Raw genomic sequence first — 18,129 nt, 5'->3', positions numbered from 1 at the left:
GCATAAATAGTAGTATGCATTATTATTTATTATGCACCACAATCCAGGAGGCTTTACATTTTTATCAATACTTCTCTTAGGAGCTGCATAAAATAAGGGATGATATCAAGTGAATAAGCATTTACATAATGCCTGCTACATGCTAGACACACTGCTACATGATGTTGATACAAAGCAAGATTGTAGATAGTTCCTGTTCTCAAGGAACTTACAGTCTAGTGAACGTGTAAATAACTAAGACATACGCAATCAATTGGAGGTTATTACAGAGGGAAGACATTAAGGTTAAGGAGCTTTGGGGAAAGGTTCTTACAGAATATTGAACTTAAGCTGAAACTTGAAAAAAGTCAGGAAAGACAGGAGTCGGAGATGAGGAAGGCAGAGAGTTACAGATATGAGGGACAGTCAGTGAAGATGCCCTGAATTGGAAGGTGGAGTTGTGTATGATGTGCCTACTAAAATAGAGAAAATAAGCCAGCCAATCAATAAATATTTATTAAGCCCCTAATCTGTGCCCAACACCGTGCTAAGTACTGGGGATACAAGAAGCAGCAAAAGACAGTCCCTGAAAGTCGGGAGCTGAGAGCTTAATGGAAGTGTACCCAAGGTCAGAGAGGGAGGGAGTCATTCACAAAACCTGCTTAGCCTGCAGCTATATAGCACCTCTTGTCACATCTCCTATGGCAACTAATTTCTTCTTTTCCATATTCAGTAAAGCAGCTGTTATTTACTATGTCTATAAAATTGTTATTCAATTTATTTCTTTCACTTAACATATCCCAGCTTATGTCTGAGGAACTGAAAGTCCTCGTCAATATTGTCTTGTTCTTTTTGGGGCTTTTAAAAGTTTCTTCTATCACCTTTCCTATCCTATTGCTTTCTGTGCTAAGATAAATGAGCTGTAAGAAATTCTCACTACCGCCTGGTTCAATTTATTATTGTTTCATTTGATCTATTGTAATTCTTCCCAAATGTTCATCTTCAAATTCTTCTTATAGCAATTGCTTCTTACGTCTCACTTAGCCAGAGTGGTCTAGCACCACCATTGGGTGGTGGAGAAATTAGACCTGCTTGACCTTTGAGGATAGACTTAGAAATAATAGATGGAACAGATGCAGATTTATCTTTGACGTAAGGAAAGATTTTCTTATAAATAGCATTATCCAAAAGGAGAATGAGCTGCCTTAGAAAGGAAAGGAATAGGTTCCCACCCCCCCCCTTCACCTCTCTCCCCACCCCCCCTAGCCAGCAGCCCTTACTGGCTCTTAGAAAATGGTAAATGATCTTTCATTGGCTACATTGTAGATAAGAGTCTTGCTCTGGCATGAGTTGCCCTGAAATGAACCCCAGGAGGGTCAGTACTCCCTTCTGGACTAGATCCCTAATGCTTTTACCTCAGCCTTGAAAGCCACAATCAGCAAATTAACTCATGGGAAGAGGTCAGCCAACTACAGGGCAGAGAAGCCTGCTGAGCTGAAGCTTCAAAGCATCTTGGGACAGACAAGTCAAAGCATGCCCACCACTTCAATCATCCTCCCCCAGCACTGATAGAGATAGCCCAAGAACATGAACTCAAAAGCTTTGAAAATGGCATTGCCTTCTAGTCTATTGGTCCTGCTTCCAGCCAAGACCACATTGAAGGAAGCAGTATCAATGGTGTGCTGGTCATTTTTAACAACCAGCTCTCTTTAAAAATGTATTCACCCCTAATACACATTATTGATATTTCTCCATCACGTTAAGTCTTGATGATCAACAAAGCAGTAAACAAGCACTGATCTGGAGGCTTTTGCAATTTCCCAAGATGTAAATGCTCATGCTGAGAATCTAGGAATCACTAGTACACCCTTGGGAATATTTCCTTTGGAGAATGGCCCTACCTTGTCACCACCAAGAACCCCAAGAATAGCAGCATCTTCCAGAACATCAGTCTTGCTTCAAGTGCAAACCCTTCAGTCTCCTACCCTTCCCCCCCCAAAAAAAAAATAAAAACAGTATTCAGGAAATTAACTTCTGTGGGAAAGGAGTCAACCATCGCTATCTATAGCACAGATAAGATAGGCTAGCTGAAGCAACAAAATCATCCTGGAGGAGAAACAGGAGGTGCCCTGGGCCAGGCAAGTCAGATCACCAGTTCTACCTCCCCTGAAAACTGGGTAGTGACTTCTAAGGGCTCCACAGATCATGATCTGGTGGGCTCAGCAGTCATCACTGAGGGAAGCAATCCCAGACAAAGGGAATTTTAGTTTAATGTCCTTTCTTTCCACTACACCATGCTGCCTGCTATCCCTGCATCCATTTTTCCTGACCCTCCCTGCAGGACCTGGATACTTTATTGATCCATTTGAAAAATAACAATAATTTTACTATGAAGGGAAGGAGGGAGTAATAAGCATTTATGGAGTGTCTTCTGTGGGCTGGGCACTGGGCTAAGCACTTTATAAAACGCTCATTTGATTTCCTCCTCACTAATCTTTTGAGGTAGACACTATCCTTATCTCCATTTTACAATGGAAGAAACTGAAGCAGAAGATAAGGGACTTGCCCAGGGTTACGAAATTTGTAGGTGTCTGTGACTAGATTTGAACTCAGGTTTTCCTGACTCCAGGCCTAGCCCTCTATCCACTGTGCCACCTACCTGCCTTTAATCTCAAATATTCTCTCTCTCTCTCTCTCTCTCTCTCTCTCTCTCTCTCTCTATATATATATATATATATATATATATATATATATATATATATATATAAAAATTTGCTCCTTATCTGCTTTTTTCCCTACCCACCCCCTCAGTGGGCACACATAAATACCCCAGCGCTTTCTCTACAGCTTTCAGAGGACTCTTTATTATCTTTTTGTTTTTCCCTGTGGTGTTTCTTCAGTTACTTACACAATATTTTTTTTTCTTTTTTGCCTTTCTTTCCTTTTCTCCTTAGGGCCTGAGTTATCTGTCTTAGTGTTTAATATTTTCTCTGTCCACCCATCTGTTTATTTTAGCTCATTTCTTCCTTCCTCTCTCTCTGCTGGTCTCTTTATAGATTCCTCTGTTCGATAGTTTAAACTCCATGACACTGCTTTGTTTACCCTCTCAGCTAGCTCAGTGTATTATTCCCCATCTGCTGCAGAGAAAGCACCCCAATGCCCCACAAATCCAACTCCCTCTTGTTTGAACTAGTCTTTCAGTCAAGCATTCAGATTTCTCATCTACCATCTATCTCTTCCCTGGGTTTTGACTGTGACATGGAGATTATTTCTCAGGAAAATTTGAACTGCTAGACTTTCTTGTTGTTTTTTCTTTCTACATGCCCAATATAATTTATTGGTTCCATTATCCTCTTAAGGTAACCAGGTACCCCAGAGGATAAAGGGTTGGACTTGCATTAGCAAAGACCTATGGTTGAATCTTGCCTTAGACACTTATTAGATGTGTGACCCCAGGCAAGTCACAACCTCTATTTCCTCAGTGTCTTCATTTGTAAAATAGATATAAGAATAGCATCTACCTCCCAGGGTTTTTGTGTTGGTCAAATGAGATAATAAGTATAAAGCACTTAGCACAGTGCTTGGCAAATAGTGAATGAGATATATAAATGTTAGCTGTCATTTGTTTCTTTTTATCCCCGGGCACTATGCTTACTCATAGTAGGTGTTTAATAAGTGCCCATTAGTCACTTTGGGAAATAACAAATATAGATGACAAAATCCCTGTGCCCAAAAAACTAACAAGTCAGAGAGAGACAGAGAGAAGGGGGGGGGAGATTTACATCCATGAAATAATCAAAGAACATCTAATCATTCAACTTGAGTACTGACTACAGTAGAAATACAGTACAGTAGAAATGAGGGACAAATCACTTAACATCTTTGGATTCTCCTTTCCCCATCTCTAAAATGACATTTGGACTATTTACTTCACGAAGTTGTCATGGGGAAAGCACATTATAAACCTTCACATCCTATAATGATGTGAATTCAGATTTTTAAGGGTTCAGAAAAAGATAGAAACTAGCAACTGTTAACATTTTCCTATTTCTCAAAAACATAATTCCAGTTTCCTTGGTGCTGTCTTGAGAAAGGACATGTACCTATCAAGGGGTAGAGAACCTAGTGATTGCCTTGCTGGATCTAGGCTCACCTTCCAAGAGTGGCTGCTCCTCTAGAGACTGATGATGTCAGGAGGGTAGATAAAGAAACTGACCCAGTTCTATTGCCTGCACATGCTTTGCTATGCCTTCCTGCCCACTGGAAGAGTACAGCATTTCTCAGACAAACCCCTTTAGGGTAATCCAACTCTGGTACCAGGAGAGAGGTTGGATGCCCTGATGACACAGACAAAGAATATTATATTGGAAAGTGAGACACTTGGGTTACATTCCTTTTTCTCCTGGCTACTAAATATTAAGGCTTGGGAAAGTCACTTCATGTCTTTGGATTTCAATTTCTTCATCTCTAAGGCCCCTTCCATTTCTGAGAGTCTATGTACTAACTGGCAACAAATCCGGGATCTTTATCCATTACCATTTTACAGTGAAATATTATCTATTCTTTATATCCACTTACCTTGAGCTGAACTTTCAGGAAATGACACATCTTGTAGTAAAAGCATAGAAATTCATATTTAATCAAAATGTTTAAGTATGAGCATAACTCAAAAGGGGTGTGATTTTTCCCTCTCTTCCTTCTCCCAATTCAGAACTAACCTTTTAACAAACAGCTCATGGTTCCCAAGAAATACTGAAGATGTTAATGTCTAAAATGCTTTTGGTTATCTATGCCAAGGAATCAATTGACTAGGGATCCCCCAAATCAAGGATGAACTGCTTAGCATAATTACCTAAGTAAAATGATTAGACTGAATCCTAGGGCCCTTCATAATATGAGTTTGACAACATGTGCTGAACAGATGGGAGAGGATAGACCTTCCTTTCTCTCCACCCTCTCCTCCAAATTGGACATTTTATCTACAGTGTGGAGAATTTAGCATAACTTATTCTTGGGGCTTTCCCCCAAAAGGGATGACTGGAACAAATCCCTCAACCTTCAATTATCCACACCCCTCTTGGAATAATGATTGCAAGTTTCCCTAATCTCCAAAGATACATGGCCCAGTAGGGACCTGTCTAACCATATGTGCTTGATTGAGTCTATGTCTTTCAACTGACCCCAAGATCCAAGGTTTGTACTCAGAGGGTGCGTCTAACCTTTCAATGTTCATTGATGGTTTTATGGTTTTTAACCAATGTGTAGATTTTTCAAGCATGTGAAATAATAATTTATTTATTTATTTGATTTTTTTTTTGGTGAGGCAATTGGGGTTAAGTGACTTGCCCAGGGTCACACAGCTAGCAATTGTTAAGTGTCTGAGGCCAGATTTGAACTCAGGTCCTCCTGAATCCTGGGCCAGTGCTCTATCCACTGTGCCACCTAGCTGCCCCAATAATAATTTATTTCAATACCTTATGCAAATATAACTTTACCTATTATTTTATCACATTTCTCACATTCAAATATCCATTTTCAGATAACAATATATAGAAATTCCCCAAATATTCCTCCTCAGGCAGATTAGGACCATTAGCAGTGGCTAGTGGTTCAATATAAACATAGAAGGAGGTCTCCAATGGAATGCTCCAGAGATCTGCCCTTGGCTTTGTACAGCTTAACACTTTCATCCATGACTTGGATAAAGTCACAGGCAGCATGCTTATCAAATTTGCCAATGACACAGTGCTGGGAGGGCCAGCCAACACAGGCTGACAGAGTCAGGGTCCAGAAAGACCTTGACAGGTTAGAACATTGGGCTGAATTTAATAAGATCAAATTTAATAGGGATAAAGCCTTACACTCAAATTCAAGAAACTGGCCTCACACATGCAAAATAGCAGAGATGGTTAGACAACAGTTTCTCTGAAAAAGATCTGGGTTTTTTAGTGTATTGTTCAATCTGAGATAATAGAGTGCTATAGCATACCAGAAATCTAATGCATTTATTTGGAGGATACACTGATGTCCATAGTTGCTAGGTACAAGGAGGTAATAATCCTACTTTACTCTGTACTAAATCAAACCACACCAGTAGTACTGTGCTCAGTTCTACATAGCATGTTTTAGGAAGGACACTGGGGGCAGCTAGGTGGTGCAGTGAATAGAGCACCGGCCCTGGAGTCAGGAGGACCTGAGTTCAAATCCGACCTCAGACACTTAACACTTACTAGCTGTGTGACCTTAGCCAAGTCACTTAACCGCAATTGCCTCACCAAAAAAAAAAAAAAAAAAAAAAAAAAGGACACTGGTAAGAGGTAGAATGCCCAGCAAGGAGGAGAATAAAGAACAGTGAAGAGACTTGAGTCCATGTTACGTGAGGATTGATTGAAAAAATTGGGGATGATTAGGCTAAAGAAAGGAAGGGTTCAGGAAGGGCATTATACTTGTCCCCATGTATAGAAAAGATTAGACTTTCCTGCTTGACCTTCATGGATAGATTCTGGAAGTGGAAGCTACAAGGAGGGAAATTCAGGCTTGATATAAGGAAAAACCATTAGAGCTATCTAAAGGTGGAATGGCATGCCTCAAGAGCTAATGAGTTCTCCATCACCAGACAGCTTAAAGCAAAATCTAGATCAGCACTTCTTAAACTTTCTCCACATACCACCCCTTTTCGCCAGAGAAATTTTTAGGCAACCCCAGGTATATAGGTATATAAAATAGGTATACAAGGGGGTAACTAGGTGGCACAGTGGATAAAGCACCAGCCCTGGATTTAGGAGGACCTGAGTTCAATCTGGCCTCAGACACTTGACACTAGCTGTGTGACCCTGGGCAGGTCACTTAACCCCAATTGCCTTAAAAAATAAAATAAAATAGGTATACAAATTAATCACTTACTGCCAAGTTTTTGGGACCCCCACATTCAGTTACATGACCCCATCATGGGGTCTCACCCCACCATTTAGGAAACTTGGATCTAGATGGCCACTTGTCAGAGGTATTGTAGTAAAGATTGCTTTTCTCAGATATGAGGTGGACTAGATGACTGCTAAGGTCCCTTCTTATTTTGAAAATGTCTGTGCTGCTATGACTGTTTCCTTCAGGAAAGGGAGCTGGAAATGCCAGCTCTCTTCTCTGAAAGAATCCTGTGCTGCTTATGAGATTGTCAGTGGGGTAACCTGTGTAATCGTTTTGACTGAATCAACTCATCATTTCAAACAGTGGACCAGTTCAGCCAAAGACTGTTTTGACCGATGTCTTTACTGAAATGACAGGTTGTTTTGCCATCAATCAGGCATAGCCTTTCATAGCCAGAGAGTCACTTCATGTATTTATTCCACAAGGTTATTGGAAAATATTAATCAAGGTCTGACAGATTGTGATCATGATACATGCTCATCATCTTTGTTTAACAAACCTCAAAGCATGTTTCAATTCAACTCAGCATAATCTTATTAAATGCCTCCTTAGTGCCAGGTACTGTGCTAATAAACACTGGGGGTACAAAAATGAAGACAATACACTGTTCCCCCCAAGGAATTTACATTCTACTGGGTAAAAACAATGCATACACACATACCAAAGAAACAAACTAATTTCAAGGGGCAATAACAACTAGAGGAAGCAGGAAAGGCTTCTGAAAAAAGATGCTATTTGAAGTGGGCCTTGAAGGGATCTAGGGACTCTAAGAGGCAGGGATAAGGGAGAGAATTCCACCTTTGAGGAAGAACCTGAGCAAAGCCCAGAGGCAAAGTGATGGAATGTTGTGTACAGGGATTAGCACACTAAGTCAGTTTGGCTTGAATGTCAACTGCACAAAGGGGAATAATGTGAAATCAATCTGAAAAGATAGGTTGGAGTCAGATTGTGAAGAGCTTTAAATGCCAAAAAGTGGTGCTTTTGTTTTATCATAAAAACAATTGGGAGCACAAAGAAGGACCTTGAATAGGGGAGTGACCTAGTCACACCTGTGCTTTAGGAATATTGATTTGGTGGCTTTGTAGAGGATGAATTGGAAAACAGAGACATGAGCCACAGGATCACTTAGGAGGCTATTGCAATAGCTTAAAGATGAGTGATAAAGGCCTGGACAAGGGTGGTGTTCAAAGAAGGGGACAAATGGAAGAGTGTTTTTGGAGATGGAATCAACCAAAGTTGGCAACTGCTTAAATATGGTGTGAAGAGAGAAAGACAAGAATTGAGGATGAGTTCAAGGATTAAACCTGAGTGACTGGAATGATGGTAGTGATTTCACAGAAATGGGAACATTTAGATTAAGGGAAGGTTTGAGGAAAGAGATAGAGGAGGGAGAGGGACAAAGTGAAGAGGCTCCCACAACTTGTTCAACTTATTGTCTTAAAGAGTTGACTAGAGTGCTAAAAGGTTCTATAATTGGTTGGGGATGCACACCCATTAAACATCACAAGTGAAACTTGAAACCAAGTCCTCCTAGCTCCAAAGCCAATTCCCTGTCCACAATACCATCTTTCTTTTAGGAGGGAAATAGTTCTGTTTTTAACTTGTCAAGCGTGAGGTTTCCCTGATATGCCCTTTATCCCAATATTTCTATACAACTAAATGTCATAATCCAAGCAGTGTGCATTCTTTGTTGAACCTTTTGCTCTATAATAGGCTCTCTTCTGTTAAGCGGCCATGAACCTCAGAAGGAAAACCCAGCATCATTCCAGAGCCAGATACAGTCAATACAGTTCTTGGCAAACTTGTTAGTTGATTGATTGGGAATTTTAAGGAGTCCCTCCTACAAGTGGACTTTGTGCCTGCACCATGACACTAGCAGGCACCTTTGGTATACATTGCCATAAAAGTTTCATACCTGTGCCTGTGATATAGAGGTGATCCTGCTTGGCTCTTGCAAGCTATGGCAAGACAACTGTGAGCTCTAGTATGGTCTTCCAAGATGAATAAGCTTTGACTATAATCCTGGCAAGGGACTATTATCTACTATCCAAGAACCAAGTTAGTTAAGTATATAGAGGCTCATCACCTACTACTGATGGCAACTGGGTAATGAAGTTTTAATTAGGAATTCACTCTATATAATAATTAAACCCTCTTCTCCCTAAAGAAACAAGGATTTGGATTGGATTAAAATAGAAGCTCCTTGAAAGGAGAGATTATTTTAGGCAACTAGATAGCACAGTGGAGATAGAGTATTGGATTTGGATTCAAGAAGATCTGAGTCCTGCCTCAGATATTCACTTAGCTTTTTAACCCCTAGGCAAGTTACTTAAACTCATTCACCTCAATATTTCTTCATATATAAAGTGGGAATAATAATAGCAGAGTTGTTGTGAGAATCAAATGAAATAACATATTTAAAGTGCTTTGCAAACCTTAAAGTGCTATATAAATGCTAGCTGTCATACATGTGTGTATATATACACACATATATAGTTGAAATTTAATAGTTTTTATCTTCATGTCTCCTACAAACAATTAATAAACATATCAAAGAAATTAGAATATCTTATAATATCTCTTACAATTTGTTTCCATACCTGTCCTACAAAAATACAGATCAGAGAACAAGGCTAAAAACCAGATTAGAGAACATAATGTCTCCTACAAGATAAACCAGATCAGAGACAGACAGAAAAAAAACAACATAATAACAATTTAATTTTGTCCCAAGAAGAAAGAACCATGATCATGTGGAGACTCCTTCAAAAGGAGCTCAGAGACCCCTTCTTTCTAAGGGTTTTTAAGATTTCTTTGTTCACTGGTTACAGAATAACTCCATTAGCATGATACAAATCAACCCAAAGCAAATACTACAAATGTAAATCAATACAAATCAGTTTAACAGCTCAACTTAAAGCAGATGCTATGGTTAGATTATGTGGAAACAGAAAGGGTTTTATCAAAGACAAGGAGGTATAGATAGTTGATCAGGAGAACAATAAGATCTATTCACTTTCTTGGGAAAGAAGATAGTGAGTAAGAACTTCAAAGGGGCATTTAAATTTGTTTATTTTCTTAGGGAAAGTAAATAGGGGGGCAGCTAGATGGCACAGTGGATAGAGCACCTGCCCTGGAATCAGGAGTACCTGAGTTCCAGTCGGCCTCAGACACTTAACACTTAACTGGCTGTGTGACCCTGGGCAAGTCGCTTGACCCCAATTGCCTCACTAAAAAAAAAAAAAAAAAAAAAAAAAAAAAAAAAAAAAAAAAAAAAAAGAAAGTAAATAGGGACTGGTTTCAGTTTGAAGTCTTTGAGCAGAGGGCATTTTGCTCCTATTAATACAGGGTCTCATAAAATCCATTTGTATATTAAGGCAGCTCTATCAAATCTAAGTGATCTAAACATTCATATTATATATATATATGTATATATATACATATATATATATACACACACACACATATATATATATAAGGTGGTGGTAGTAGTACTTATATCTACAGTGTTTTAACATAATGCTTGAGACATAATAGGTGGTTAATAAGTTTTGATTGATTTTTAGTTTGAAAACTGTATTGTTGCTAGTCACAGGAATACTAATGGGTCATTTAGAGTTCAAAAGAAGTAGTAAGAGATAAGGGAGGAGTCAAGGTCATGAAGGAACAGTAAAGAATCCCATAAAAAAGGGAGAATGTGCCAAGATGGCCATTATCCATTTGTTTTAAGCTAAAGTCAAGCATCCTGGAATATATGGACCTTGAATACAAACTAAAGAATCTGCACTTAAAAGTTAAGGACAAAAGCAGAAAATCTTGCCAGTGCCCTGCATTGACAAACATTGTTACAATCGTCTGTTTTGTTTTATGAAACAAAGTGTGTTTTATTGTTGATGAAACATCGTCTGTGCTCTACATATTAAGCATACTTCCAATTAATATGAAGAACAAAGCAGTGTATAACAGCCTAGAAACCCTCAGCCGTGAAAGAAGAAAAACCTAGTTCTTTAAATGTAAAAGCACATCTGATCTGACTATTGGATCGGCCTAATTTATTATCATAAATTAGAATATTTTAATGGTGAAATATATTCTTCTAGAATTGGATAATTAAGCAACAAGATGTGACAGGTGGGTGTATTGCCAGATAGCTTTGCTAAATGAAAATTAGACTCTAAACACAGTGAAATAAATTTATAACATCCACATTTATAGAACTTCTTCCCCTACTCCCATCTACCTGGGTTTTTTTCTATATACTTAAATGTCCATTAAAGTGTTCAGATATGAAAACATTGGTCATCATTCTTTATCTTTCCTCTCGGTTCTTTAAAGTGCACAAGTGCAAGTGATCCGTAAAAACAAAAAGAAGTATCCAGGGGAGACCTGGGATGCTGGTCAAGATAACACAGCAGAATTTCTATCTAATGCAATGAGCTCACATCATTCTAAGCTAGATATATTGATGACCCATTTTTCAGAAGACAGAGATTTAGCTGTAATGACATTGTGAATTTTTATGAGCATTAACATATTTTATTTGCTTCATGCAATCTGAAGTACAACAACCCAAAGCCCCTGTGTTCCTAACCAGCGACATTCTGTTAAAACTCAAAGTGATGTTCATTTAGATGTGGAAATTCTGTAAAAATGTACATTCTAAGGAATTCAATGCTTTTTATTTCTAGGACATAATTGGGAAAGCACTGAAGTCCATTGGAACATATAATGAACTTAGCAAAATTGAGCAAGTTGTGGCTCTGATTGATGAAGAAATGTGCATTAACTGTGGGAAATGCTACATGACCTGCAATGACTCTGGATACCAGGTAGGAGCATGGATGATATTAGCCAAAAGATCCAGGGAAGTATCTTTGCGGATGTGTTGAAAAAGGTTCCTGTTGCTAAGCATGTGATTAAAATGGATACACCAAGTATTCTCTTCACCTCTGTTGTATGTTCCTGTCCTCTTCAGCAGGCATTCAGGAAGGAAGCCATAATTTTAAATACTAAGTAAGCCATCATTCAAAGTACACTAGCATGATCATTTAATAGCAGAGCAGGTAGAACTCATTTTATAAGAAGGAGAAATCCAGACCACAAGAAAGGAATAGGTGGCCGCTACTGTTGATAAAATATGTGCTTTTATTTGGTAAACTATTTACCTAAAGATTCACATCAACTACCCTCTTGGCTTAACCCTTAATCACTAAGAGACGGTTCTTCTCCATTTTTTTTTTTTTGGTTAGTCAATTGGGGTTAAGTGACTTGACCAGGGTCACACAGCTAGTAAGTGTCAAGTGTCTGAGGCCATATTTGAACTCAGGTCCTCCTGAATCCAGGGCCGGTGCTTTATCCACTGGGCCACCTAGCTGCCCTCTCCATTCAATTTTTAATGAAATCCTAAAGCAGGAGTGAACATGATCCTAAACATACCTGTCAGCTGTACAGGTGAGTTCCATGGGGATATTCATTGCCACTTTCTGAGATAGATCAATGATGTTGCTGCTGTGCTCCCAGGCCCCTGCTGCTCCTTGCAGGTAGCCATAAACTCCTGAAACAGTGTTCTACTCCTTGACAGAGAGCTAATTCTATAGGAAAGCCCCCAGGGACCCTGGCTTTAGATGAGGAATAGAATGTAGTGAAGCAAATAACCATTTAACTCCCTGTAGTCTCTTCTGGATCAAACTGTTATAGACCTCAGGACATTCTCTAATTGTCCTTTGGGGAGCAGTATATAGACCTATTTTATCTGCAAACATGGAGGAATAATATCAATTAACCCTTTTATTCTTGATACCAGCTATGTTATGATAAAGGAAGCATGATCCAATGTGAAGAGAAGTCTGGTCTTGGAAAGACTGTAGTGTTGTCTCTGACACGTCCTAGCTGTGTGAGCATAGACAAGTCGTATCACCTCTCAATATTGGAGGCAACATGATGCAGCAGAAAAGAGTTCTGGATAAATGTTCAAAGAACCTGGAGTCAAATACTGCCTCTGAATCTTAGGACCTGTATGACCTTAGCCAAGTCACTTAACCTTCGTTTCTTCCTCTATAAAATGAAGAACTTGGAATAAATAGCCTCTGGGGTTCCTTTAAACTTTAGATCTATAATCCTATGACCCAGGATATAATAGTCTTAGAGAAATTAATGATCACCTTTGGCAGAGGTAACTTCCCTACTGGGATTTCACGCCATAGATGAAAATCACAGGTCTAGAATATTAGGGGGAGGAGAAAGAATATCTTACCCTTGGTAGATTTTGCATATGAAGGTGAGACATTTATGTCTCTATGTTGTTGTTTTAACATTCATTTTCTAGTATGTAGGTGGCTGGATGGGATAAAGGATTTCCTTTAAAGGTTGGAGTTGGAATGGTAATGTTAGAATGCTAGAACAAATACCCCCAAATATGGTGATCATTAATAAAATATTTTACAAGATGATTGGACTCATAGCTACAGTAGAGTCAAGGAAAATAAGATCTTACAAATATGTTACTTTCTCAGGAAAATGGCTTCTAAGCAAGTGTATAACATACTGGTAACATCTACAGGGTGCTTTTTAGTGACTTGACATCGAAGGTTAGATACAGCTTGCTTCCTCTTTTATTTTGCTTATTAGGTATATAATTATAATGATTAAATCTACAAGTTGTATTCCAGTTCCTGATGATCATAATTTAATAGGCTTGTGCGTATGTGTCTTTTTGCAACCTTAGTAGGATTTTTAGATCAGTCCTGTCTCTCAATTTCTACTCCAATATTTCACTTTCTCATCTCTTGCTAAAAAAGTTCTAGTCAGTTGTGTGTGTTTTCTTTTGTTTTATTTTTGTGGAGAAAGCCCAAATAATCATAATCATGTCACAGACAATTGTGAATTAATTAGCCAATGCATAAGTGGTTAAGCCTAGAAGACTTCTAACTAAAGTAATAGAGGGTTCTGAGCCTTGGATGGGGATATTTTCTGTTCTCATAGAAGGCTAGAACTTTACTATAACTTAAATAATGGAGTCTCAGTAATAATGGGAAAAATATAAAAATCATGCATAAAGTAACTGACTCTTCTTAAAAAGCCCTTCTTTTGTCTCTGCCATCTCAAAAGGATTAAATGTCAGGATTTCAAATCTTCAACTCAATGTAAGGTTTTGTGTGTCTAAAATTTTCAAAGCATAAGATTTCTAAGACACAAGTATCTTTTTAGTCCTTTCAAAGATGTCACTTGGATTTCTTTTTATGTAAAGGGAGAATAAAATCGAAGGAAAAATTTCTCTCTAAACCCCTGCTACAAATTTCATCTTACAAAATATGGAAACCACTTGCATGGAAGAAATTATATTTTTAAAAAAAGGTTAAAATAGCTACAGGAATGAGTTTCAGTGCAGTATAACATGAGTTCAGACACATTTTGAAAGAGAAAAAAATTAAGCAAAGAGGATTACTTGTTTTTGTAAACAGATAATATGATGACAAGTGGCTTCCTTTTCGTATTTTGCTATTTGAGTAAAATTACCTTATAGTCATTGAATAAAAAACACTGAATTGTTTACATAGAAAGGATTTGGCACACCATGCTCCTACTAACGGAATAGATTTACTTGGTTTATAACTAATTTTTATTTTCTCCTCACCCCCCCAAAAAAGACAAATCTTGATTTTAAATGAGGGGTCCCTTATTGGTCTTACATTGAAAAAAAAGTAACAGTTTTTCATATTGAAAATAGTTCGGAAACCTAGAGTTCGGAAAAATAGAAAAAAGACCATGCGCTATACATCCAAAAAGCCCAAGATAACATTTTTGGATGCAAGTACCTAATGTCCCTATCCCCAAACCACCAAACCCATCTGGCCTCTAGTGGCCCAACAATGTATTTCCCATGTCTATTTCTTTCCATTAGATTATGAAGAGAATAAAAGGGTTGTGAGGGAGGGAAGAAGGGGAGGGGGGGTCACATAAAAACTACAGAGCCATACTCCTAGAAATAAGAACCCTTCAGAAATAGGAAGACCCTTGCTCAAAACAAATACAACTGATGGTGCTGAGAAATGTTTCCTAACAAGGAAAAAAAAATACCCTTAAGGAATTTTAAACCTTGTATTTTTAATGCAAAAGGATATCTCTCCCTCTCCCTCTCTCTCCCTCCACCCCCTCTCTTTTCCTGGCAGCTAAACTGTTGCTATAGTCACACTACAGTACTCTGGCGAGGGTTTCTTTAGCTATGAGACTACTGCAGTTGGGAAAATGGGGGTTCATGCCTGACCCTTCCCAAGAATGACGCCAATACCATTTATTTTTGTTTGCAGGCTATACAGTTTGATCCCAACACCCACCTGCCTACCGTCAATGACAGTTGTACGGGATGTACTCTGTGTCTCAGTGTCTGCCCAATTATTGACTGCATCAAAATGGTTTCCAGGACAACACCTTATGAACCAAAGAGAGGCTTGCCCTTAGCTGTGAATCCAGTGTGTTAAGGTGATTAGTTTAACAGTTGTGGCAACCCGAGAGTCACCAGTGGAAGTGGATATGTTTTCTAATTAGATCATTATTTTTAAATCTCTCTACATAAACATAACAGGAATGATAATACTAACAATAACAATGATAATAATAATAATAATAACCTTGATGGCCAGGCTTCCCAGATGCATAAATTCTAATGATTCTTTTCAGAGAAAAGTTTTGTGAGACATAAGCTATCCATTGGTTAATTAGATGTTTTCTGTCAATTCTGTCCATTGTCGAGAAACATTAACTTTTCTTCGGCAATTAATGCTCGAGTTTCAAAATTACCCTGTGCTGGGCTCTGTCTTTAATTCCTAATTGTAAGTGAAATTAAGTATTTTGGAACAAAGTGCAATTTAACATACAAGAAAACCGTTGCCGGGGAAACATTTTATAATTAAAAATTACATTTAATTTTAACACTGTTTCTTCGAAAATGTAATTAGCTCCATAAAGCACAAATGAAGCAAGTTATTTTACTATGGAAAGAAAAGAAAGGAAGCTTTAAATAGGGTTATAAAAGGTGGATTAAGTACTCTCAACCAACATAAAACCTAGTTTCTGCTTTGTACTAGGTATGCACACAGATACAAAGCATGAGTATTTGCAAACCACCACCATTACTGACATTCTCCACTCATTCTTGAGAAAGGTTTCTAAAATCTGTACCAATGGATAGCAAGTGTGTTTTCCTTTAAATTTTCAGTCTGTGTTATTAAGCTCTGAGCTTTTAGTATGAAGTTCTGATCTAAAGACACATTTCTTACTCTGCCTACTTTTAATAACTTCCAAAATTACATATTGAGAGATGGTGTGGCAGAGCTAGCCTACAAGTTAGAAACCTGGGTTCAAATTCTGCCTCTGACACACACTGGCTGTGTGATTTGGGGGTAGAATCCCAGGAAATTCTCTAAGACTCTAAGTAAAAAATAAGATGCTTATCTATATCAGTGAATGAATATTTCCATACCAGGAGATCTTTATACTAATGAATTCACAGATCATACCAATATAAAACTGAAATATACTAATTAATATTTGAACAAAACTTAAATTATGTGGTGGTTCATGCATTGAATTATTCAAGAATGAAGTATATTCACAATATCTTTCTTTTCCTACTCTTTAAAATAGTAGTTAAGCTTCAGTACTATATGTTAGTAAAAAAATAAATTTCTGATATTGCTCAGTAATATTTTTAGCATTACTTAATCTTTGCTTTCCAGAATATTCTCATATAAGTCTATTTCTATTTTGGAACTTCTAGATTACATTAGTATATATTAAGATAAATCTATCAACAAGGTGATAACGAGCTACAACATGTCTACTTAGTCCTGTGCCAAATAGCAAGATCTAAAAGATTCAAAGTTCCAATTGTATGTTTTTAGTAATCTTCATTTAACCCAGACTCTGTATGTCAAATAAAGCACAAATGAAGTAAAAACAATTTTAAGCAATTCAGCCTTTTGGTTAATTCTTTTGCAAACACCGATCAGCCATTTGCTGGAAAGCAGTTTCTCCTCATTTCTGAAATTGATGCCAAATTCCTGGTGTAGGATGTCAGGTAAAGGAGGTGGTATTATATTAAATTAAATGCTGCACTTCTATGCCATCCCCCCAAACAATCAGTGCTCTCTTGGCCCCTGCCAGTTGATGACTCTCTTAACGCTTACTGAATTCCATCCCTTCCCACCCGGCCAAATGTGCACATGTCAGATAGTACCATGGGACAGACCATGGACACAAATCAGCGAGAGGGAATGGGCAACCTGCCCTTGGCAGCTCCACATGTGGCTTGCCACTCTGGCTCCCTCTTTTCTGTTGTCATTAGGATGGGGGTGGGTTGGGGCTGGGGGACACTAAGGATGGCTGTAATATACAAGCATTTATTTAGCAAAACTTACACAAGTTCCCTTGGAAGAGAACTTTGCCAGATGTCATTGTCATCCATTTTCCTTGCTTCAAATGAATGTTTTTCACCCTGGGAGCTCATCATATCTTTGGGGAACATTAGAAGGAGACATTTGGTACCTATTCGCCCTGAATCCTCTTCAGAAATCTGACTGACAGGCAGCATGTCCTTTAATGGGGCTTAGAGAAAAGGGTAATTCATAACCTCTGCAACCTCTCTGATCATGGTTCAAACACATAAAAAGGAGTGGACACGTTTCAGGGAGGTCTTTGCTATAAGCTTCTGCAGGGGATCTGAAGAGATGCCGGGCCTTGGAGTCATGATGCATGACGCCAAGATAGCACACTTGCTTGATTCTCACCTGCATTTCCCCTTATCTGTCCAGTTCCACGGTAGTATTTAAAGATCTTTAGTTTTTGTGATTGTTGCTTTTTACACATGATGCAAATCAGTTTTTATCTACCAAGTGTGAACTATCACTTCTTACAAAAAAATATTGAAAAGTCACAGAAAGTGAACCAATCAAGTAGCATGGATTAAGCAACTTCTGTGTGCCAGGAGTAGGTGGATCATAGGAGTTAAGTGCATTGAGCCTCAGAATAGGTAAGCGGTCCAATGTGCAGCATCGGAGGCAGGATTGGATCCCAAGTCTTCCTGAACCAGTCCAGCATCCTGTTACATCATTATTAGAGTTATTACCTCAGATCAAAACCCATTCACACTTCTCATCCTGTTCATTCAGGCTTGATACTGGGGACACAGACAAAAGTCAAATAGACCTTGCCCTCAAAGAGCTAACATTC

The 18,129-nt window shown here is 38.4% G+C and overlaps 1 protein-coding gene across 1 annotated transcript in view; it reads left to right on the top strand.

The window, feature by feature from the left end:
- Positions 1-16,871, top strand: part of DPYD (dihydropyrimidine dehydrogenase) — a 1,058,206-nt gene extending 1,041,335 nt beyond the window's left edge. Inside the window, 2 exon segments of the mRNA XM_043962696.1 lie at positions 11,592-11,732; positions 15,210-16,871. Of these exon segments, the coding sequence (XP_043818631.1) occupies positions 11,592-11,732; positions 15,210-15,380 (312 nt within the window). The 3' untranslated portion in view covers positions 15,381-16,871.
- The last annotated feature ends 1,258 nt before the right edge of the window (positions 16,872-18,129 follow it).

Source organism: Dromiciops gliroides, chromosome 4 (assembly GCF_019393635.1).
Source record: "Dromiciops gliroides isolate mDroGli1 chromosome 4, mDroGli1.pri, whole genome shotgun sequence".
In the NCBI taxonomy this organism is placed as follows: domain Eukaryota; kingdom Metazoa; phylum Chordata; class Mammalia; order Microbiotheria; family Microbiotheriidae; genus Dromiciops; species Dromiciops gliroides.
This window is presented reverse-complemented; position numbering and strand designations above follow the sequence as displayed.